Consider the following 23,798-nt stretch of genomic DNA (forward strand, 5'->3'; position numbering starts at 1 on the left):
GGAGATGGATTGTGTGTTAATATATACTGTAAATGTCCGCAAATGTTAGATTTGTTGGAATCTGCGCCAACTTTAGATCTGTAAAATCTTTTCTGGGACTTGGAATGGATCAATTCCAAAAATTGAAATGTTGCACTTGTTTGTTTGTTTTTAAAGTTTTCCTTCTGGAACTTAAGTCCAGAGTGTGGACATCCATTCTTCTTCTCTCTTTTTTTTTCTTGGTATCTCTGCTCATGAGTTTTTGAATTCACCACCATTATTTTGCTGATGGTCATAAATATGGTCATAAAAAGGCATGTGATTAAAACTGATGGATTGATAAACGAATCCCTTTCCTTTATCTAAAACATAGCTGTTTTCCCCATTAGACAATTTCGTCATCAATCTGCTGGAAGTGTGACATCACAACACTGTGGTTACAGGAAACCATTAATGTGAGGTCATCATTACAAGTTACACCACAGCCAGGCCCACGGTGTGACTTAGACAAGGCCCGAGGCCTTTTACTCTTTGATCTAAAAACAGCGGTAAAAACAGTGATTACTGCTGTCGACTTCTAAGATGAGTAACCCCAATCACACTTCCACACATGCTAGCATGCCCCCTTTAGCCCACAGATACACAATGTCTGGTACCCTGCAGTTGTCAGCTCAGACAAACAGACCTGTCTAACTGCTGTGTCATCTGAGGAAGCCAAGTTGAAATTACCCTTTCATTGTGAATAACAGACTAAGTAAATACAGGGCATCTGCACACAGCTCTCCACAATCATTAAAATACTGCTTCCTACAGACGCCCTCTATTAGCCATCAGAACACAAACACACCATCAGGATTGGCAGACATATTCAGAATCGGTGTACAAACAAAGGCCTTTAATGTGCCTCGCAGCTGTGAGCAATATTATTTGGTATTATTCGCAGTCAATTCGACACAAATCGTGCACACGCAAAATAGCAGAACAACAACTGAACATACATCGATAAGCTGGAATTACAAAAATGATTCATTGATTAAAAGAATACGGCAATTCTTTGCAACACTAAAATCATATTCTTAATTTTTAAATCTTTCTTTTTCTTGTTTTCCAGTAAAACATCATAACTTCCTATATATATATATATATATATATATATATATATATATATATATATATATATATATGTATATACAGGTGAAACTCGAAAAATTAGTGTATCGTGCAAAATAATTTTGATGATTATGGCTTACAGCTTATGAAAACCCCAAATTCAAAATCTCAGAAAATTAGAATATTACATTAAATAAAAAAAATAAAAAAAGGATTTTAAATACAGAAATGTCGGCCCTCTGAAAAGTATAATCATGCATATGTATGTAGTTATACATATTAAATATATTAGTCACCTCTTAATTTGAATTACTGAAATACATGAACTGTTGCACGATTCTAATTTTTTCGAGTTTCACCTGTATATAGCTTCAGAGTAAAACATAAAACAGTAATTATGATGTTATTTGATAAAATAGATTTAATTATGATTGTGTCTCATAATTGCTTTATTTCTCTAAACTATGCCCTTTTTTGCTCTGATGCGGAAACAAACTAGAAAAATGCACTTATATTCTCTGAAAACAATATATCTCACAATTTGTTGGTGACTTAAATGTATCTTGTATAAAGGATGTTCAGATGTTTTTTCGTGGTAAACAGGACAAAGATACTGATTTTGAAAATATTTTTTTTAAATGAACATCAGGAACAGATTTACTAGAAGATCAACAGTTGATAAAATACATAAAAAAGGGGGATTAAAATAATAAAAATAAACAGAAGGATAATCGCAGGTCATTCAATGTCAATGACCAATGTTATAGGGTTAAGGTGGATAAGGTGGGTTGTGATGCTGAAACAGGAAGGATGAATGAGAGTTATGATGTACCTTTTTCAGGTGAGAGCACTGTGTAAGGGATGGCTAGGGACGAATAAAAACATGGGATGAGACAGGAGGACAGAGGACTATGGCTGTACCTCTGCCAGGTCAGAAAACAGGGCTTGGCTCGCGCCACGTCTCAGCATGTCCCAGTAGCTCCTGGGCACAAACTCCTGATTCTCTTTTTTTAGCACCTGCAGAGGGGTTAGCATGAGATGGAAAGCTGTCATCATGTTAGCTTATATAGACAGGGTTTAATAGAGGATGTGTCGGGTGGTCTCTCAGTCCTTTCAACTAAAACCAATCAAATATAGTATGAAAGAAATATGAAGATTGGGAGGGGGGATTAGTTGATGTTAGCCAAATGCTAATCGTATGAGGTTATATAATGTGAGTGATCAATAATCTGGGAGATTAACTAAAATTGGAAGGTTTTAAATATCAGATAGAGTGTGCAAATATACCAGGAATATTCTGTGAAATGGTTCAGAAGGGTCATCATGTCATCATTCACTAACATAATTCAGTTTATACCACAACTCTTGATTATGATTGGTTGAGTCTATTTTCTGTAACTGCACAGCTATTGAATAAGTTTCAGGGTTGTTTACAATGCATATCAATTCATGTTTTTTTTTCAGATACTTTTGAAATATAACGATAACAGTGGTTTATAAATACTGGCATTATAAATATTGTTTTGGGGGGAGGGAGGATGACATTTTGGTAACACTTTACAATAAGGTTCATTACTCAACATTAGTTAATGCATTAACTAATATGAATAAACAATGAGCAATACAATTGTTACAGTATTTATTAATCTTTGTTAATATCAGTTAATAAAAATACAGCTTTTCATTGTTGGTTCATTCTTAGTCCATGTTAACTAAGGTAGTTAACTAACGAACCGTATTTTGTAAAGTGTTACCATTTTTTATTAGATTAACTAACCATGTTATAAGCAAAAATATTGATTTTGAACAGCTGAATAATTGAAAATGACTGCATGCACACTTCACAGCCTGGCAGTGTGTGCATTTCCAATAATTCAAAGAATGATCCTGTTATTCTGTACAGGCTTGTTGAATACAGAGGCTGAGAGACTAAAAGTGACACATCAGGTTAAGGAACACAGGAAATATATTTCTCTCATCAGTCCTATGGAGCCACTTTAATGGACAATGGTGGTCTTTCACTCTATCACTCTCTTTCTGTATTCTGTATGTGATTCACAGATATACAGAGTGGCTTTCTCCAAAACATCACGTAACCAGAAAAAAGGACCACCAGATCAGGAAGCTTTCATTGAAACTCTTAAACAGATGTTTGTGTTTGTTCTTGAGTTGACCATGTGTTTGATCTTGAATGTGGACGTATCTGTTTGTATGCGGACAAAATTGTCCACTAAAGTGAGTCGGGGACATTAAGGGATTTATTAAATCAGAAAATATATTTAAAATATATATATATTTTAATTTTTTTGTTAAAAAAAAGCTTTTTGCCATGTCCCCATTTATATGTTCAGTTTTTTTTCAGTGTCATCAAATTTGTCTCAGATATTTCCAATATAATTTCAGGAAAAGTAAAAAATAGGCAGAAATAATTTGTATTAAACCGTAATAGTATAGACAGCTACACTACCTTTCAAAGAAGTCTCTTATGCTCACCAGCATTTATTTGATAAAAAAATACAGTAAAAACAGTTACATTTGTGAAATATTATTAAAATTAAAATAACTGCATAATAATAATCATAATTTCAATATATTTTAAAATATAATTTGTTCCTGTGAAGCTGAATTTTCAGCAGCCATTACTCCAGTCTTCAGTGTCACATGATCCTGTAGAAATTGTAATATGCTGAATTGGTGGTTGAGTAATATTTCTTATCGGTCCCACTTTATATTAAGCGTCTTTAACTATTATTTACTAACATTTAAATTAAGCATTTGATACTATGTAGGTATTGTGTACATACATGTTTTTGCATTGTACTTGTATTTATGAAATACCTACAGCTGTAATTCATTTCAGTAATGGCATCGATAAATACACTTTCGACCCTTCCAATACCTCTTAATTGACCCTTAAACCTAACCATACCACTAAATCTGTCCCTAACCTTACCTGTATCCCACCTCAATAGCAGCAAAAGTGTTTTGTAATACATTTACACAATAAGTAGGCTACTTTGTACTTATTTTTGATGTAAGTACATAGCAGTTAAAAACACTGTTTATACTTTATTTTAAGGTGTCTGTGTAACAGTGTTGATTATACATTTAAGTACTGTGTAATACTAATTAACTACATGTACTTACTATAGGATTAGGATTAGGCTAGGTTTAAGGTTAGTTCCATATAATTAAGCACAATTTATAGTAATTAATATAGCTACGTCATGTAACATGTAACACACTGTAAAATAAAGTGTTACCAAGACGCATGATATAAAGTATGACCTCATTATCAATGTTGAAAACAAAACAACAATTTTTTTTTTCATTTTATTTAATGAATAGAAATATTTTAGAACAGATTTTATCTTTTATTTTTTTTTATCTTACTGACCCCATTCTGAATGGTTGAATGATAGTGTTTAAAATGTGGTCTTGAAAGAGTTGAAAAGAAAAATGTTTGAGTTGAAATATCTGACTTTTTAAATCCATTTAATCTCATTGCTGTCTAGGAGAAACAATCTCAACATCTCATATGTGATCTTTCCTTTCTTTCGGTTGTCAGTGAGGGAGAAAAATGTAATTAAATGATTTAATGTAAGTGAATGTGAAAGACTCCATAGCTGGCTCAATAGAAAACACATTTTACACCAACAACTCCACCCACTCCTACCCAGACCTGTTCTTTATAGCCCACTGATGAAGTTTGTAACTGACACGTTGCGGTTAAAGAAAGAAAAAAAATCAATAAGAATGAAATTAGACTGATTGTGGCAAAACACCCACATGCTCTCTGACCTCTGAGGTCCACTCCACCTCCCTCCTCATTTTCATTCTCTCATTCTCCCATCATTCCTTCCATGATTTCAAGATTCACACAGAGGTTATAGTTCACAGGTCAGAGGGCCGGGGATGATACATACGCTGTTTACGGGGGCAACCTGATATCCATAGAGCTGCATACTCTACACAGAGACCAGAGGAGAGGTCACAGCATGCGGAAGAGGAGAGGAAAGAGAGAACCACATAAGAATGGACAAAGACACAGGTTAAACATGCAGAAAATAGAAAGTGGTTTAACTACAGGACAGTTGGCACACTTTCGCAAGCTTCCAAGAGGGGATGAAATACGACTGGCTCCCTCTCAGACAGCCCTTGATAAATGGGACATGTGAATGAGATAAGAAGGGTTATGCACCGAAATGCAGGCAAAACAAATACAGTCTAGAAGAAGTTTACAGAGGGTGGCCAATTGTACTCTTGAAGATATATATGGGATTTTGAGCATCTCATATATAATAAGAGTTGTACATTTTCTGAAGAAAATGTGAGTAGTGCTGCCTCTGCAAAACTCGCCATCATGATGCTAGGTTGTTGTGGTTGGTTGCCAGGGCGTTGTTTTGCGGTTGCTAAGTTCTGAGTTGCTAAGAGGTGGCTTTATGACCCAAGTCAAAAGACCCCAAGATATGGCTCGGGTCCTTAGTTCAACGCACACCAATCAGATTTTTAACCCAATTTTTCATCTGGTAGTAAAATCAGAATTTGTATTTACTAATGCATTTATTTTTGGGTTTTCGTTATCGGCCTGAATTTTAATATCGGTGCATCCCTAGATATAACATAACTTTTCTTTGACAACCCGCACAGTTGCGGTATCACGTTTATGCTTTATGTGCTAAAGTTTAACACTTAAGCCTCGTTCACACCGCCAGCGACACGCAGCTACAAAGCGACATGACTCCATTCACTTTAAATGGAGAGTTGGCGACTTTCGGCGACAGTGACTGTTGGTGACAGAATGTAGGTGTGTCAAGCGATGGGAGACACACGACAAGAGTTTTTGACAAGAGAAGGCAATGATTTAATGTACTGAGCACTGCTTAACATCACAACACTCTCCAACAGCAGATGCTACTTTTAATTCGTTTAAGTCTAATTCCTTGTCAAATTAGAATGATATCTTAGTTTTGTATATCATTTGTGATTGCATTTTCTAAAGATATGGCCAGACGTGCAGTCTACCAATAACATTAGAGCGACAACATTAGGAACGCCCACAAGAATCTTCACAGTACAGAGACTAGCGTCATACAGCGACACAGTTGCTGGAGGTGTGAACGAGGCTTTAGGGTTAGGGGTTTGCTCATATTACTAACCCAAGGTACGAGCAAAACAAATACTGATGCAAACACCACTAATTACATGTTACAGTACCAGTATTTCACACCGAGTGCTTTCAAAGAGCGCTGAATTCAGTGAGTGTGAATGGATGTCACTCCTCCATTTATATATTATGCAGAACAGTATATAATTTAGTAATGATATGTTGAAAGATTTTTACACAAAGTATATGATCCTTCACACAATAACAATATCTCTGATTAAGTTTTCACAACCTGGCAACATTTGCATCCTATAGTAATTTGACAACCATCTTCTTATTTAGATTATAAAAAAGCAAAATGCGTATAAGCTTAAAGTTGTTGCCAAACCGCAATTCTACTTAGTGGTTATTTTTTACTTACACCTCCAACACTGAGACTGACATTTAAAACAAATTACAACACAATTATATGACAAGTACATTTTTCACAGTAATGTTCTCTTCTTAGAAACTAATAAGAGCCTAAAGAAAATGACATCGGGACACGCACACTAATCAAAATAAGCCAAACTTCTTAATATATTCTCAGTAAAATCAACATTTGTGACCTCAAGATTCTGAAGAAAACGTATTTCCCAATGTTAGGTTTGATTTGTATGACATAAATCATTGCCTCCATTTGCAGCATTTAAAATGACATGTTAGCTCTTGATACTGGTTGCCAAGGCACAAAACATAAAACGTTGTATGTGTAATGGCAAAATATCAATGTCCCTTTATACAGAAGAATAACATAAGAGGCATCATTTTAAATTAGAATCGTCAGTAATGTCGAACAAAAGACAATGTGGTAAACAGAGAAAGACAGAGACTGTATCCCAAGTCTTTGAACTTCTGTTGATCTCATGAGATCCTCTTGTTTACATGGCTCTACAGAAACAGCTTAGAGATACTTGTAATCCCTAAAATTGATTTGATTTTGGATTAACCTCCTCTCCAATAATATGTCCCACTCATCAGTTTTAAAGAAGGGGGGCCATTACTGACCATGGAAGCTTGTTTCAGCCATGAGATAAATAAAACTAAACAAACAGGGAAATTGTGACTTTTTTATTGCACAATTGTTCGCAATTCAGACTATTTTTCTTCTAATTAAGTCAGATTTTTTCCTCAGAAAAATGCGATATAAACTCACAATTTAAAAAGGTAATTGCAACTTTTCCCCTCACAATTTCGAGTTTACATCTCATAATTCAGAATTTATAACTGTAAACTGTAAAGTCCAATTCTGAAGAATTGCAATTGCGTGTTATTAAGTAAGAATTGTGATACAAACTCCTAATTCTGACTTTTTAACATGCAACTGAGACTTTATATCACGCAATTCTGACATTATAACTCAAAATTGCAAGTTTATATAATGCAATTCTGAGAAAAAAAGCCAGAATAGCGAGATAGAAAGTCGTGATTACCTTTTTACTGCTTACTGCTATATAATTATTATAAAGCATTTGTTTCTATGACAAATAGAAAGTAGTTTTTGATTTGTACGACTTCATTATTTTTCCAAATTAAATATGCAAATGTGTAAAGCTTTAATTTTTATACAGGATTATAACTTTAAATTTACAATTTGGGATAACTGGAACTTAAAAATAGATTACAATATTATTACAAACAAAAAGCCTGATATCAACTTACCAGTTGAGCAGATTTTTCCGCATCTCCTTTTCTTCCTTTCTTCTCATTTTTCTTTCGGAAGATTTCTTGCAACTATTAAAAGAAATAGAGAAGGAATAAAGCACATAAATAACCAAGACGATTGTTTAAAAACAAACTTCTAAGGCCAGAATCTTCACTCCATCCACTCACCACAAGAAATTCCCGTTTATCCACCATCTGGTTACCGTCAGCGTCAAACATGTTGAAGGCAATCTTAAAGCCTGCATGAGGCTCTGAAGAATAGATGTGAAAAGAATGTTAAGCTATACCATGCATAGAATTAAACAATACTATGTATAAATGTATTTACTCATTCAGCACTGCACATTTTGCAGCAAATCTGGTAAACAATTATTAAAACATTTAACCACTAGGTGGCTAAATCCCAGATCAGATCAGAGGTGAGGCTCACATTTGTAAGAACCTGTTATCACCCTTCCAAGAACTTCCAATACACTTTTGCTTTCACCACTTTTCCTTTCATCACTCTCTTCAGGTGTTTTTCAACCCATCAAGAGTCACATAGCTCCTCCACTTTGTTATGTTACCCAAGCAACAGCAGAAGAGGGAACACATGTTAGGCAGTTCATTTCTGTTTATACTGAGTGTAACAGCTACTTTTAGATGCACGCTTAGTCAGACAACTCTGCACGAATGGACAATCATGAATTAGACCTCAGTTATTTCTCCTAAACGGTACATGGAGAACAAATGAAGACTTTTGTTGAAGTCTTCTCCTTCTCACATTTTTATCTTGAGGAAAAGACCCTATTCACACACATGAATGTTTCATCTCAACAATGTAACAAACTGTGCTCAGATTTGCCAAGATACTAAAGTCTGAGATATTAATTTGAAATGAAATATTTCCAGTCAAATATACCCATCAGAAAACTACCTGGGCTATGCTATTCATTAATATATGTAAAGTTATACTGCTATACAATAATTGTAATGCAACATTTGTCTAATTTGTTTCTAGATAGATGACAAATGTGTTTGGAATTTTATGGAAATTTATTGCATAAGCAATACAACTTTTAATAATTAAAAAAATTTGAAGTGTTCCAACGGAGGTTCTGATAACAAGCATTTTTAGGGAACTCAAATGAATTTTGTTAGTCAGACAAAATTCGACAACTGGTGACAAAACTGAGTCAACTACACTTTCGGTAATCTAAATACTCTAAAATTCAAATTCAATTGGCACTTAAGCTTTTTATGATTATAGACAAAAATTGCGGTCTGCTGTCCAGACAAATACATATGTTTATATATAGCCTACACACACATGAGAATGAGAAACATGAAATTTCAATGATTTATATATATAACTGAGAATATAGTCTTGTGAGCTTAGAAATAACCTCTCTGTACTCTGGCACAAAGTCTAAAACATTGATAAATGTGCAGTGAGTAAAATGTGGCTTTAGCGAAACTGTTTTGGGTGTGGGTGAGAGTCTGGGTGGGCCTTGTCTCAGTCTGAGCCACACTATAGACATAAAACACCCATGGACAAGAACGATCCTTGATTCATGTTTAAAATAGGATACATGCATAGTGTGCTGATTTCAAAAGAGAGAGGCACAGAAAACTAAAGCATGGGATAAGAATGAAAGGTTAAGAGGGAGAAAAGATGGAGAGATAGAGGTCATACTCACTTGTCAGAATGCAGAGCAGAAAGAGATACTCCGTGTAAGCGATGATGCCTGAAAAAGGATATCAAAGGGTCACATCCATTCTGCTAATGTACAGTAACACACTAACAACCTTCAAATGGCCACGTCTTCCCTTTTTATAATCTCCCCTTTTTGTTTTTACTCTTTGTCTAAACTGAAAACTCAGGAGGCGGCTCATCTGAAGCTTGGATTAAAATGTTTACTGAAATTTCAAAGCTAGGGGCCTCTAGAGATAGATTGAGACGCGTACCCTTTTCTCTTCTTCTCCTGCTCCAAAAAAAAAAACCCAGGACAAGTAATCCCCTCTTTCATGATGATAACATCTAAAAAGGTGCCTCTCAGCTAAAGTGTCCATCTACATTTAGGCAACATTTGCCCCGCGTTTGGCCCACACACTGAAGCTGAAGACTTTGACACAGTGAGTGACCGGCTGTGGCGTTCAAAGGCTTCTGTTTGGATAAGGGTGTTCTAGAGGCATCAGTCAGGACAAGGAGATGTGCCCCATTTAGACAGGGAACTGTCCCTGCTTTTGTTAGACTCGTGAGAAAAGTGGCAAAGTAGAGTACGGCGGACAGAGAGAGAGTCAAAAGAAAGGCAAAAAAGAGACAAAGCGAAGGTGGGCTGATGGAAAGATGGAAGTCCTGTAAAGGCACTGGGGGAGGGCAGAGAGAAGGGATACATTTTCCTACACATCCACTGAAAGTGTTCCTCTCCACAGCTTCTGTGTGAAGGGGGACATGGAGACAGTAGCAGGCATACAGATAGTTCAGGGTGAGTGGACTGAGTGTTACGGGACACTGCCTGTGCGCCTTCGGGAGGAAAACCTGACACTGAAAATTCAACCCAACACCAGCAGTCTCACACACTCACTCAAGCAATACAGAGGCTTTCAAAGTCCACTGAGCAAGACAACTTGGGCCAAAAGAGACAAGATTCGAGAATATTCACTTATTTGCCTTAGAAGGAACTGAACTTATTCCCTGATAAGCGTTCACTCTGCCAGAGCACTCAAATCTCATTTGCACTCATGTTCAATTGAAACTTTGACATTTTAAAATCTGGAATAGATATTTTATGGAAAATAACAGGGTTTATATTGGCACAAAAAATGTTTTTTTTTTTTTTTTAACAATCATGAACTACTCCTTTAAAATTCACTGTGGTTAGACCTGAAGACTCTGGGTCAAGGGTTATCATCGGGGATCTAAAACCGATTAATTGATGTCTAAAAGCTGCTTTAAACTAGTAAAACAAGGCTTTTAGCAGCAGACATTTTGTTAATGTTTATATGCTGCTTACATATGCAGTAAATCTTTGTTTTGGCGCAGGGCTCCTTAAATAAAGAGGCTCTGTTTTACATTCCATTCATTCTTGTTCAATACAGTCCCAATTTTAAGGATGGATTGTCTCCTAGTGAGGTGTATTGACTTTAAATGCCAAATCTGATGTGTTTGTACGAGATGCTACATACTTTTAAGGGTGTGCATACCGATCGTTCTCAGGAAAGGTCTGGTTCCTGATCTGGATGCATATCAACAGTAATGGAAAATATTTGCAGCATTTTTGTTATAAAAAAACATGCACAAAAGTGCTATTCATACAGTCTGTATTAGTGCTTCTCAACCAGATTTTCCATGGACCCAACAACAACAAACTTGAAATCAAACATTAATCACAGCTTCAACAGTAAGATGAGGACGTGTCACATAACCTGTTCATGTTGGTACATGTCTAATTTGTCTGGCCAAGTGACAGAATTTGCATGGTTAGTTTATTTTAAACACTAAATACAATAATTTTTAGAGTTTGCATTTATTTATTTATTTTTTACTATTTGCAGTTAATAGTTTACTATTGCAGTTAGTAAATTCAAGCAAAATTAAGATGTAGGCCATTGTACTATTTTTATAGAAGAAAAAAAGACATTATTTTAAGGAAACAATCATACTCATAAATAAATTAATAAACAAATAAACCAATAATAAAAACAAAAAACTAACAAACACATATTTGCGGTTTTATTTTAAGGTGAAACAAAGGCATACTCATAAATATATAAATAAACTTAAAATCAAAATTAAACAAACTAACAAACTACAGTAACTAACTAATAAATAAATGAACAAACCAATACATGAATAAATACATAAAATGATGTATTAGCAAATACTGTTTGGGTTCCAAAATGTATTTATTTATTTATTCATTTATTGGTTTGTTCGTTTATTTATTTGTTAGTTAATGTAGTTTGTTCAATTTTGAGTAATACATTAGGTTTATTTATTTATTTATGAGTATGCCTTTGTTTCCCCTTAAAATAAAACAGCAAATATGTGTTTGGTTGTTTGTTCTTATTATTGGTTTATTTGTTTATTCATTTATTTATGAGTATGATTGTTTCCTTAAAATAATGTATTAGACAATACTGTTTGGGTTCCAAAATGTATTTAAGTAAACAATCATACTCATAAATCAATCAATAGTGTTCTTGGTGTTCAATTCCTTGCTATAAGGATTTCTCAAAGTCACTGAAGATTGTCCTGCAACTTTTGAACTTCCCATGTTTCCTTCAAGTTCTTCACAATGACGCCCGCTGTGTTCGCTTTCTCTAAGAAACTGCTCCTTGGAGACCAGAGCACATTTATGGATCTTGTTAGCACGGCTTCCTCAATTAACTTCCGCATGCTATCATTACCACAGCTTGAGATCAGATGCCGAGTCAAGCTGAAGCTTCTGGCACACAGGCATCTTCTGGATGCATAGCTCATCATCAGTGAAACCAAGATAAATGTACCACCGCCAATTTAAGGTGATGATTTCAAAAACTGCAATTACTACAAGGAAGAACAGAATTCAGAAGGTTTATTTTTAGAGTCCTGCTGGAGTGTAAGAGGGTGGAGTGGTGTGTGTGTGTGTGTGTGTGTGTGTGTGTGTGTGTGTGTGTGTGCGCGTGTGTGTGTGTGTGTGTGTGTGTGTGTGTGTGTGTGTGTGTGTGTGTGTGTGTGTGTGTGTGTGTGTGTGTGTGTGTGTGTATAATTATCACCACTGGGAATTAGCTGGTGGTGTGAGCAAGTGCTGTTGCGTACGCCACGAGCAAATACTTTAATTGTGGCTGTGCTGCTGAAGACCTGCTCGCTCGTGCAGTTATTTCAGCAATATTTATTTATGTATTAATGCCATTCTGCACTCTGTTTTTATGTTTTATACTTCGTTTTGGTCAGAAAGCATGTATTTTGTCTGGAGATTGTACGTTGCACTGGTGCCAGTGAGAGAATGAGAGGGAGGAAATGGAAACAGTAAGAGAGAGGGAGACATAGAGAGTGAACTGAGCTATTTTAGGAGTGCTCACAGGAAGTGAAAGCCTCAGGCCTAGGCTTAACTGGTGCTTGACTGGTACCCATTGAGAGAGAAGAAGAAAAAAAGAGAACGAGAGATGGGAATGGTGAGGACAATTCAGCATCACTCAGAAAAACTCTGAAAGACTGGATTTAACTTTATATTATTCTGTACACCAGCCACAAAACTGAGAAACAACCTTTTTAGCCCTATTTCTGTCTATTAGATGGTAATTTTAAGGTACATCAATACTGAGTACTGTATTCATATACCATGTTCTTTACATGGTATATGAATAGATAGTTCGAAGAGGGTCATGACATCATATTCAAAAACAAACAAGCAAAAAAAGCATGGTAATGCCATGGTGCTTTTAAGAACAGAACTACTAAGAAAATCAAATGTGATCTCTTCTCTTCTTCTTTTTTCAAGATTTACATATAATTATGCACTACCATTCAAAGGTTTGGGATCAGGAAGATATTTTTAAAAAGATTAAAACTTATATTCAGCAAGGATGCATTATTACATTAATCAAAAGTGACAGTAATGACTGTGACAGTGTTACAAAATATTTCTATTTTAAATAAAATTAGGTTGAACTAAAAAAATCCTGAAAATATTTTGTATAATGGTTTCCACAACATTTTTAAGCAGCAGAACTGTTTTCAAAAGTGATAATAAGAAGAAATTTTTCTTGGGCAGAAAAGCAGCATATTAAAAATGATTTCTGAAGGATCATGTGACACTGAATGGAATTATTGACCCCACACTTTAGAGGGGCAGTATATATTTTCCATATTTTTGCTAACACACACACACACACACACACACACACACACACACACACACACACACACACACACACACACACACACACACACACACACACACACACACACACACACACACACACACACACACACAGCTGAAATTCAAAAAACCCACCTCGTTCCCGAAAGTTCCGGAACAGCTTGGATGTTCCTTTCCAAACTGGTGGAGTGTCAGACAAGATCTTCTCCAGCTCCTATAAAACATGAAAAAACATACAGTATAAAAAAAAAATTCTCTGGACTGTACATTATTTGCATGCATAAATACATTATCATAGCATGCACTAGTTTTAAAACAGACCTGTTTGTTGAGGGACCTCCAAGGTTTTTTGACTAAGAAAAATGGACGACCAGAGACAGAGAGCAACAAAAAGAAACAGAAAGAGGGTGGCCTGTTAGATAAGATCAGGATAGGGGTCTCATGCCATTTAACAATCAGACAAAACAACGAGAAGGTTTTCAGAGTAGGATTTTTCCGCCCAACAAAATCCTGCAATAAAAAGGTTTTTAAAATCCCAACTAAAATATCTATGTGTTTTTTTTTTTTTTTTTAGCAGAGAGAGCTACTATTTACAGTTAGTGTATAGGAACAGAGCTGGGCTACACAGTCCTGTTCTCTCTCATAGCAACCAGCCAAGCAGCCCTCTGGAGCTCTGCTGGAGGCTCAAGGTCAGTTTGTCCCACAGGCTTTGCTTCATGTGCCAAGAGCATAATCTGACATAATGCAACTACTATCCTGATTGTGTCTTTATTTATGTATTATGAGCATACGTTATTGTTGCAAACATAGAAACAAAACAACTACATTTAAATCACACCTCCCTTCTGCTATTCATGCTCAACTATAGAGCTGCACGATTTGGGATAAATTGAGAATCACGATTTGTTTCATTACTGGATGAATCGGCCGTTTGGAATCATTGATTCAAAGAAAAATACATTTTCAACAGTCACTTGTAGCCCCCTACTGCTGAAATTATGTAATTGATACAAACATTTTTTGAAGCGTCAAGTTACTTTCAAAAGGTGATTCTATATACTCTATTTGAGGACGCGTTTCCACAGTTATTACATCACAAATCTAGTAAAGTTTTTAATGTTTTAATAAAAAAAAAAATGTAATACACATTTATTACGTTATATGTTGTTGTGTTATATTACCTTGGAAGTTAATGACAAAAAAAATAACACTGGGAACTCTGGAAATGTGAAAAGGCTCTATATGAATTATTGTAGCAGAAATAATGATACTGTGTGGTTGAAAAGACTGTTTGAGAAACTGTTTCATATCTAAACATGACAACTGCTCTCTCTGGGTCAGCGGCAGATTTGAATGTTCCGCTGTGATCGTACTTGTCCAAAGGTTAAATAGACAGAGGCAAATCGTTGTCATTTAGGAATAAGATTGCATGAGTGCTTGAATCAAAATCACGATTTTTTAATGATTAATCATGCAACTCTATGTTTAATCTTTGTCACGACATGGAGCAAGGACAAACAATAAACTTTTGTGGATGTCGTGCTCCTTTTATATAAGATTAACGCCTGGTGTGTCTACTGGAACATTGTGACATTTATTGTATTTATTCTATCAAGAAACATGCAGTTCAAAGACAAAACAACAGTAGAGATCTAATCCAGCTAAGTATGCACTGCTGTGGGTCTCTTCAATAGCTTTGATCCGGCCCATTAAAACCCACTAACTTTCAATAATGATGTCCATTAATTAGCATACTATTAGATTAAGGCACATCAACAAAACATTTAACTCACACTGCTGTCCTAATTATATTATGTGAACTATGAAGTACTGGGGAAATAGAAGCTAGTCATGTTTTATCAAATAACAATATGAGTGTTATTTTGTAAATCATGGACATCTAAACATCTCTTCCTCATGTGTTAGTCACTTTGGATCAAAGTGTGCCTGCTAGATGAATAAATGTACAAACGAAATGATGCACATAATCAGACCTGAGTAAAGTCTACTTGAAACTAGTTAACTTAAGTGGTTTGAGAAGACCACATTAGGTGAGTCCAAGACCATCAAGTACTTCATAAAAAAAGGATACAACTCTACTTTGAGGCAATTAAATACTGTTGCCCGGTTTCACAGACATGGCTAAAATGCACGCTTGAGACGCCTTAATTGAAAGCAACTTGCACTGACATATCTTATTTTTTCTCAAGATTGACACAGTAATGTTTTATCTAAGGCACATTTAAAAAAGTTACATAAATGTACAAATTTAACTAAGGCCTAATCCTGGTTTAATCTAAGCCCTATCTGTGAAACCAGGTCTATATGTTCCATTTTTTTGAAGGCAAACATTTTGCATGCTTTTTAAAGTAAGGTAAATTAAGGAGATTTTACAGTAAACAACTTTGCAATTTGCTGCTGTACCTGCAGAAGTTTACATGAAGTATAACTCTGAGTTTAGATGGAGCATGTGTTACTCACTGCGGGGCTCACTCATGGTGACTGACTCGATGAAGTTCTGAGGAGTCATGTACAGCTGTCCCTCATACTCCACTGAGCTGAAGAGACGGAAACGATGCTCATGAGACGACATGTACACGTCACCTTCATCAAAATCGAACATCGGAGCCTGCAAGAACCAATGACAAGCAAAACACAAATTTGTTAACATCTATATATACAATATATATATATATATATATATATATATATATATATATGACAGTGAAGACATTTATAACGTTACAAAAGCTTTCTATTTAATAAATTCTTTAATAAATTTAATAACAGTTAATAAATGCTGTTCATTACCAAAGATCCCTGAAAAAACTATCAACATTTGAAAAAAGTATGAAGCAGCAAAACTGTTTTCAACTGTTTTCAACATTTATCATAATAATAATGTTACCTAATTACCAAATCAGCTTATTGTAGACTGGAGTAATGATGCTGAAAATTTACTTTAAAATTAATATTTAATATATAGGCTATATATATAGGCAATATGTAATATGCACACACACACACACACTCTCTCTCTGTCACACACGCACACAACTAAGTCAGAGAACATTGTCTTTAATGTGGTAACACTCACACAAGGGATGAAAGAACTTGATGCAACATTTCCAGCCCAATCAAGAAAACATTTAGTTACTAAGTGGAACAGTCAGACCAAAACATCTGGCAGCCCATGGAAACCAAATCTGACCGTCTGCCAAAGGTACAAAAATCCCAAAAAAAATGTTTATATGCACGTGCCAAAGAATTCTGTGCTTAGATATGACAGCTCAATTCTGATAGGGTACTGTTTGACAGGCCTCTATGATACAGCACAGGTTCATAGCTGTTTTAACCAACCGTAACGCTCGGAAATGTGATCTGAAACCGTCACTGTTGTGCGCAGTCATTTCAGCACCATGACAGGGGAAAGCGCCCTTCTTCCTGCAGCAGCATCACACAAATGCGCATTGTCATAGTCTGGAAGCATTATGAATGTTTGTTTGCCCATGCAAAACAATTCACAACACTCTTCAACACGAAAATCCCATTCCATGACCCACAAGTAGTTGCATAGCAGAGACTTGACAATGAAAAACCCTTGCCAGGAAAAAAAAAACATTAATAGGAAGCAGTTACGTGGCACTGAGAACAGTGGGAACAGTCATACCTTCTCCTTTGCGGCTACAGCGGGTAGTGAAGGCAGCAGAGCCCGGCAGCCCGTTCCGTTTTTCGGGGCTTGCCTCCCTCTGAATCCGCACATATTTGAATGACAATAATACAACAACGCTCCTCCGGCCGCAACACCCACAGCAACTGCTATTCCCCTACGTATGCATCGGCTATCCTTCACCGGAGAACGAAAAGGAGCATTCCGTGGAGATGACGGCAAACTCCTAAATAAGACTCCTAGTCTGCGCACAGCGGCCATTATTATTGGTATGACAGAATTTGTGCAAGATTCTCGAATTCTCATTCTTTCATCGCGAGATCATGCGCTGCTCCCTCACCGGGATCATCTAGAACAGAGCAGCAGCAAGTACAATATGACATTTGTGCTCTGGTCGTAAACGTAGCCTATATAATATAAACTTATATAATGAAAATGTTATGTAATAAAAGGGTTGCCAATGCATATGTAAGTCTGATTACTTGGACGTCTCAAATTCAGGCTTGAACCCCCCACAAGAAGTCTAACATAAGGTCGGGGTGTTCTTTTTACATAGTATAAATTAAACGTTTCAAATAAAGTTACAGCTATTACAAGTTAGTCAAAGTGCGCTAAACACGTCGCCTATGCCTGATGAGGTAACCATAGCAACTGCCGTGCTTTTCGTTTTTGGTAGGACGACAAAACGTGCTAAAAAAGTAGCCTACAAGCAATTTTAATTTCACTTTATCATTATAGATTAACATATAACAAATTAACATCAAATAAACATCATATAAACGAATAACATAAAAAATAGTGTTTTGTTTAAACTTTAGTTCAGTGACAATTGGCTAGGGCGGCAAAAAAATAAAAATAATTGTTGCGCGAGATGAACCTCAACAGATGTAGCCTAGCCTACTGCAAAATGTAGGCTACCACCTCAGTGACAGAAATTAATTTAAGAAGTCTTCTGAATAACTCATACATTGTAAGCTACAGTAGGCTACCAGCATCTAGAAAATTCCTTATTTAGACTTTTTCTCAACCGTCTCATATTTAGACAACTTTAGGATATATTTGCACATAGTTCTACTTTGTGCGAATATACAAAGTTACGCAAATATGCAAAGTTATGCAAATTGACACTTCACTGTACAGTCATTGAAGTCAAATGTGCGCACATCTACTTTGCACATCTGTAGTAGCTAGTAGGCTAGTTAGGCCAACGACTCAAGCAGAGGTCTGCAATCGGAACCCGATGCAACGATTAACGGGACAAGTGTTAAATTGCGGAGCGCGGATGCGGGAGTGTGCGCAGAAAGCGAGTGAAATTAATGACTCGTGGCTCCAGCAAAATATAATTATCTAATACAGCACGCAGAAGCCTGTCACTCGATAATCTATCTGAACCGTCGTGTGTGGAAATTGAAAAAAAGAAAAAAGTAGCCTACACCAGAACGAGGCAGAGTCAAACCGGACCGGGACTGAATCCACGTAGACTACACCAATTCATACGGGCTTTTGCGAAAGGGACAAAAGCGAATGTTTCGGGTGAAACATATTTTAAAACATATTTTTGGCGGGAGCGGCATTGAAAAATCCATTCCGCGCAGACATGTAACTCAAAGGTCTCATCAGAGATTTTATGAAAAACGCCAAACTCATATGACGCGTTTTTGGTTTACTCATGCAGTAAACTGTCAATGTCACCACGAAATCTGGCACATAACTGACATCTCTATCGCAAGTGATCGATCAACTGCGGCTGTGGATTGATCCTGCTCTAGCTGACCACATTGATTTTGGTTTAAGGTATTTTTGGAGATCATAAATACTAATGAGCTAAGGGAAATGACGTGGGAGAACTTGTCCCTTGAGAGAACCGTTGATAAATCACCTACTGTGGACGTGATATATTCTCTTGTGAGGTAGCAAAGAAGGGGTTTGGCACTTAAATGTTTCAATGATTAGTGTGTATATATACAGTATATGTCTACCTATAGCCTATAGGCTTAGCTTACCCTACACTATAGATAGCCTACACATAGTAGATAGTATACTAATAGTAGGCTATTATAATAGTAGCCTATATAGCTATAGCTATATGCTATTACTATTATTAGTATAGCCGGTTGCCTTTATTAATGTTATATTGTATAATAAACCACGACTTAAAATATAATAAATTGACTTATAAACTGGGTCTCCGAAGAACTTGTAAGAGCAGTTGATTGCGCGCATCTTGTTTTAAATGAACAAGGCAACACCAGGTCCATACCTAAGTAATCTTTCATGTAATATCTACTTTGAGGCATGTTCTTAGCTGTTGGGCTGGAAAATTTCTATATCAATCACTCTAGTATCAACGATTTGCCATCAAACAGTTCGTTTCCTTTGTGTTAATGACCCTTCTTTTGTGCGTAATGAATCTTTGATCTTTGATATCTTTGATACTTCATCTCAACTCATGTTATGCTGGAACTGTTCAAAGGCACGTTGACATCAGTCAGAGTTGACATCAGTCAGAGTTGACAGTGCAGTGATGGCGTTCGCACAGATGTGCAGGTTGTTTTGACTTTTCCTTTATTATTTTAAAGACAGTTACATGCACATTGTATAGGTCATATACATTTAAATCGATTAAGCGTAAGTTTAAACCCAAGTATAATGGCAAAAACCAAGTCGCAAATCAAGAACAAGAGACTTTTTGCCATCAACTAATACTCACGCACAACGCACACACATTTAACTACACCTTGAAGTCTTGTCTCTCTCTCCCTCTCCCGCTCGTTCTCTCTCGAGCACCGCCCCCTTTCTTTTCCTTTTTCCTCCTTGGCTTCCACCTGCTTCACACTAGAGATTCGCCAGAGCGCGTCAGTGCGCGTAAACCCCGGGGAACGGAACGTATCAGCACAGTGCGCATCTCTCTTCACCATCCAGCTGCACTTTTCTTTTCCTCGTTGCAAAGATTTGCGCACTGATCTCCACAATGTTGCTTTCTGCACTTTTATCATAATCCATCAATGGATTAAACGCGTGGATGCAGATGACACCGATCATCAAAGAGGACAGAAGAAGAGGATCAGACGATCAAGGAGTTATGTTTCAAACAGTCATCTATAAAGGGAGCAATTAGCATATGTCAAGAGGGCATTTACATAAGGGCCATATTTAGGCTGGTGTTTCAGTACAGAGCCAGTTACATCCAGAGAGCACAAGAGGAGAGAAGCCGCATAAGCTTGTGTGCTGGAGTGCGTAAGAGAGAGTATTGGATACACAGGGGACCGGAGCAAAGGGGAGTAGCCTGGAAGGTCGAGAGAGCATGTGCTAAACCGAGAGGGAGAGAGCAAGAGAGAGAAAGAGAGAGAGAGAGAGAGAGAGAGAGAGAGAGAGAGAGAGAGAGAGAGAGAGAGAGAATCGGATGTAAACACGCATTGACTGTCAAAGCCGCAAGCAGTGACTGCGCAAAACACTGGGGAAAGAAAAACCACAGGGGCTCTCCTCACGGCAACTTTTCTTCGACTGTCGGTGATGGGTGCAGTCGGTGAGCTGGTGGGCAGCTTCTCTCACGGCTTGGAGAGCTTTGCGCACGGGTCTCATTTCATCCTCACGCCCCCCGGGGACTCCGGTGCTCTGGTGAACGAGCACATCGTCTCCGCCGAGCGCCTGTCACGCAGCACTTCACCGGACCTGACGCATCTGAAAGGGATCCTCCGTCGGCGGCAGCTTTACTGCAGGACCGGCTTCCACCTCGAGATACTACCGGACCGTTCGGTGCAAGGCACGAGGAAAGACCACAGCAGATTTGGTAAGTGTTATTCATTGTTGTTTCATTAATATATTCAATGCTACACACATTGCATGTCACTGTAATAAATTACTAGCATATAATATTTAATATAATAACAACAATCATGCAACACTGTATTTTTAGACTGTGCATATTACATATTTGAGTATAGAAATTGACCAGGACTGATAATGATTATTTTAATGGTTTAAAATTCTGATAATTGTTATTTAAAAAAATTGCATCATGATTATTGCTGACTGTTGGTCAATATCTACCTAACTGCACTCTACTGTATAATGTAAAATGTGATGATATTATTATGACAAGGGTGGTTATTATTATTTTCATGGTTATACTGTTTTCGAATAATGTTCATTATAATATAGCAAAACACAGTGATTAAGCGCGAAAGACGTCATGAATTAAGTATAGGGCAGATTGATGCCACTATTGCAGGTGCTTGTCCTGCTGTCTCAACTGAGAACTAACAGCTGTGCTTTTCTCACAGGTATATTGGAATTCATTAGCCTCGCTGTGGGGATGGTGAGCATCCGTGGTGTGGATAGCGGATTGTATCTGGGAATGAACAGCAAGGGCGAACTGTACGGATCTGTAAGTATAGCATAAATATAGTGTGTTTCTGTTACTGCTACTGTGTTGAGTAATGCAACAATTCATTTCATTCATAGCCTGCCCGTGCTAAATTGAGAGTGTGATTTATGGTGCAATTTCAAATAGCCTTTGGACACAGTTTATCCTTCTGTTTGAACTTATTATGCAGTGTGGTTAACCCTTGGTTTCCCCTCTCTTTCTCTTAGGAAAAGCTGACAGCGGAGTGTGTGTTCAGGGAGCAGTTTGAGGAAAACTGGTACAACACTTACTCTTCTAACCTGTATCGACACGGTGAACGGGGATCCCATTATTACGTAGCCCTCAACAAAGACGGAACGTCTCGGGATGGAGCCCGCTCTCGGAGGCACCAGCGCTTCACGCATTTCTTGCCGCGGCCTGTGGATCCAGAGCGCGTTCCTGAGCTCTACAAGGAGATACTAGGTCACAGTTGAAACCACTGAACCTTAAAACTCAAACCCCAAAAAAGCACCTGCATGCTCTTTATCCCCCCAGACAGACCTGTCTTGAGAAAGCAGTGGAGAAGGGGTGGGGGGGAAGAGGCCCTCTTCTGCGGCCAAGTTGGAGCAATAGCAGGAGATGGAAAGCCCTCGATTGCAGTGGCACGAACCAAATGTCTGGACTCTGGATAGTTCCTGAAGAACAGAACACTGCTTTGGATCCATTCACCTGCTATATGTAGGGATTTTGGATTAAAAGAGGGCAAATTATCACTGGTGGACCTCGTGCCAGAGAATAATGGACATTTACTACTACTGAAGATTCTACAAGGCTTCTGAAGGAATTCTGCGAAATGTTTTTCATAGAAATTTCATACTCTTCCAAACACTGGCATGGACAAGCAGGAGACAAACTCCTCCAAACATTTCTCTTTAGGTCCTTTAATTTATGTTTTTTTCAAGATATTTATTTTATATATTTATTTATTTTGAAAGTATATTTTTACAAGAATATATGCAAGATGTAACAGGAGGTCACGAGAGCTTTATTTTCTACCGCTATAGAGACACGACTTCTAGAGATAGAACTACTGAAGAAAGTATTTTCTTATGAGTTGTTAATTTTCGGTTGTATGTGGTCCACCATGGTGTCCCCCATTTTTTTTTTTTTGTGTGTGTATCTCTCATGTCATTAAACCAGATCCTTAAGAGCCTGAGAATGTTCCAGAATTCACTGGGGAATTAAAACAGTTAAAATGATTGCATTTTGTTGTGTCTGTCTTTTCAGTAGAAACATAAGGTCACCTGTCAGAGGTGAATGGTTATTGAATTTCTATTTGGAGAAAGAAAAAAAAAGGTTGACTTTTAGGGAAATGTAAGCAGGGACAGCAGGTGTCTTTCTGATTTTCATCGATCCTGTTGGGTGAAATGAAAGCAAATAAGCTTTTAATCGCTTAAAAGCCTAAATGTTTATGCTAAACAGTACACATGCATGTAAGTCACGATAATGTGATTTGCAACAAAAAAAAATGCTTCAGGATCTTTCCATTTCACTAAATTCCCTGCGTTCCCTGCCACCCTCTGTTAAAAAGGCAGTACAATGCTAACATTAAAACACAATGACCTAAAAACAATTTCCCCTCCCCTTCTCTTCCTACGGCAACCTTCTCAAGTGACACCTTGGGCTGCCCTCTACAAAGTGGCCTTTTCTTTTGCTAAGTGTCTTTTGAAAGCCTTGCTCTAGGATTAAAAAAAGCTGTGGTAGAACGCGGGATTGTGGGATATTCATTTACTGAGCCAGTGCAGGTGGAAGTTTTCTTTGGAAGCATTAGGTCATTTCAAGACAGACACAGTCACGTGCGGTCTGAAAAACCACAATTACTGACTGGCAAGTGCTTTGTGTTTTTCTCAACTCTTATTGCTTTCTGTTTGATGCTTTTCACTTCCTATCCCCCCTTACGGTTGTGATTCATGAGCTTTGATGACATTCGATGAGCTGGCTGCCTCTCAATCTGGCTGTCTGTGAGAGTGAGGTGAC

General features: G+C 37.2%; 2 protein-coding genes across 6 annotated transcripts in view; one reads left to right on the forward strand and one right to left on the reverse strand.

Annotated features, from left to right (window-relative positions):
* The window catches only part of micu3a (mitochondrial calcium uptake family, member 3a), a 30,526-nt gene extending 12,806 nt beyond the window's left edge, over positions 1-17,720 (reverse strand). The window contains exons 1-9 of one of the 5 annotated variants that reach the window (XM_077205024.1): positions 17,417-17,720; positions 16,228-16,375; positions 14,068-14,099; positions 13,882-13,960; positions 9,580-9,627; positions 8,069-8,151; positions 7,898-7,969; positions 5,016-5,057; positions 2,011-2,106 (exon numbers count right to left, since the gene is read on the reverse strand). In XM_077205024.1, coding sequence (XP_077061139.1) covers positions 2,011-2,106; positions 5,016-5,057; positions 7,898-7,969; positions 8,069-8,151; positions 9,580-9,627; positions 13,882-13,960; positions 14,068-14,099; positions 16,228-16,375; positions 17,417-17,677 — 861 coding nt within the window. In that variant the 5' untranslated portion in view covers positions 17,678-17,720. The remainder of the gene's footprint in view (positions 1-2,010; positions 2,107-5,015; positions 5,058-7,897; positions 7,970-8,068; positions 8,152-9,579; positions 9,628-13,881; positions 13,961-14,067; positions 14,100-16,227; positions 16,376-17,416) is intronic. The other 4 variants (XM_077205023.1, XM_077205026.1, XM_077205025.1 and 1 more) reach the window with 4 other exon arrangements.
* A 2,528-nt stretch (positions 17,721-20,248) lies between these two features.
* Positions 20,249-23,020, forward strand: fgf20a (fibroblast growth factor 20a). The gene is made up of 3 exons (XM_077204920.1): positions 20,249-21,206; positions 21,700-21,803; positions 22,010-23,020. The coding sequence occupies exons 1-3, from the start codon at positions 20,930-20,932 to the stop codon at positions 22,253-22,255; spliced, it is 627 nt and encodes a 208-aa protein (XP_077061035.1). The 5' UTR covers positions 20,249-20,929; the 3' UTR covers positions 22,256-23,020.
* The last annotated feature ends 778 nt before the right edge of the window (positions 23,021-23,798 follow it).

This window comes from Siphateles boraxobius, unplaced genomic scaffold, assembly GCF_051911475.1.
Source record: "Siphateles boraxobius isolate OS27281-9 unplaced genomic scaffold, OSU_SipBor_1 53, whole genome shotgun sequence".
NCBI classification, from domain to species: domain Eukaryota; kingdom Metazoa; phylum Chordata; class Actinopteri; order Cypriniformes; family Leuciscidae; genus Siphateles; species Siphateles boraxobius.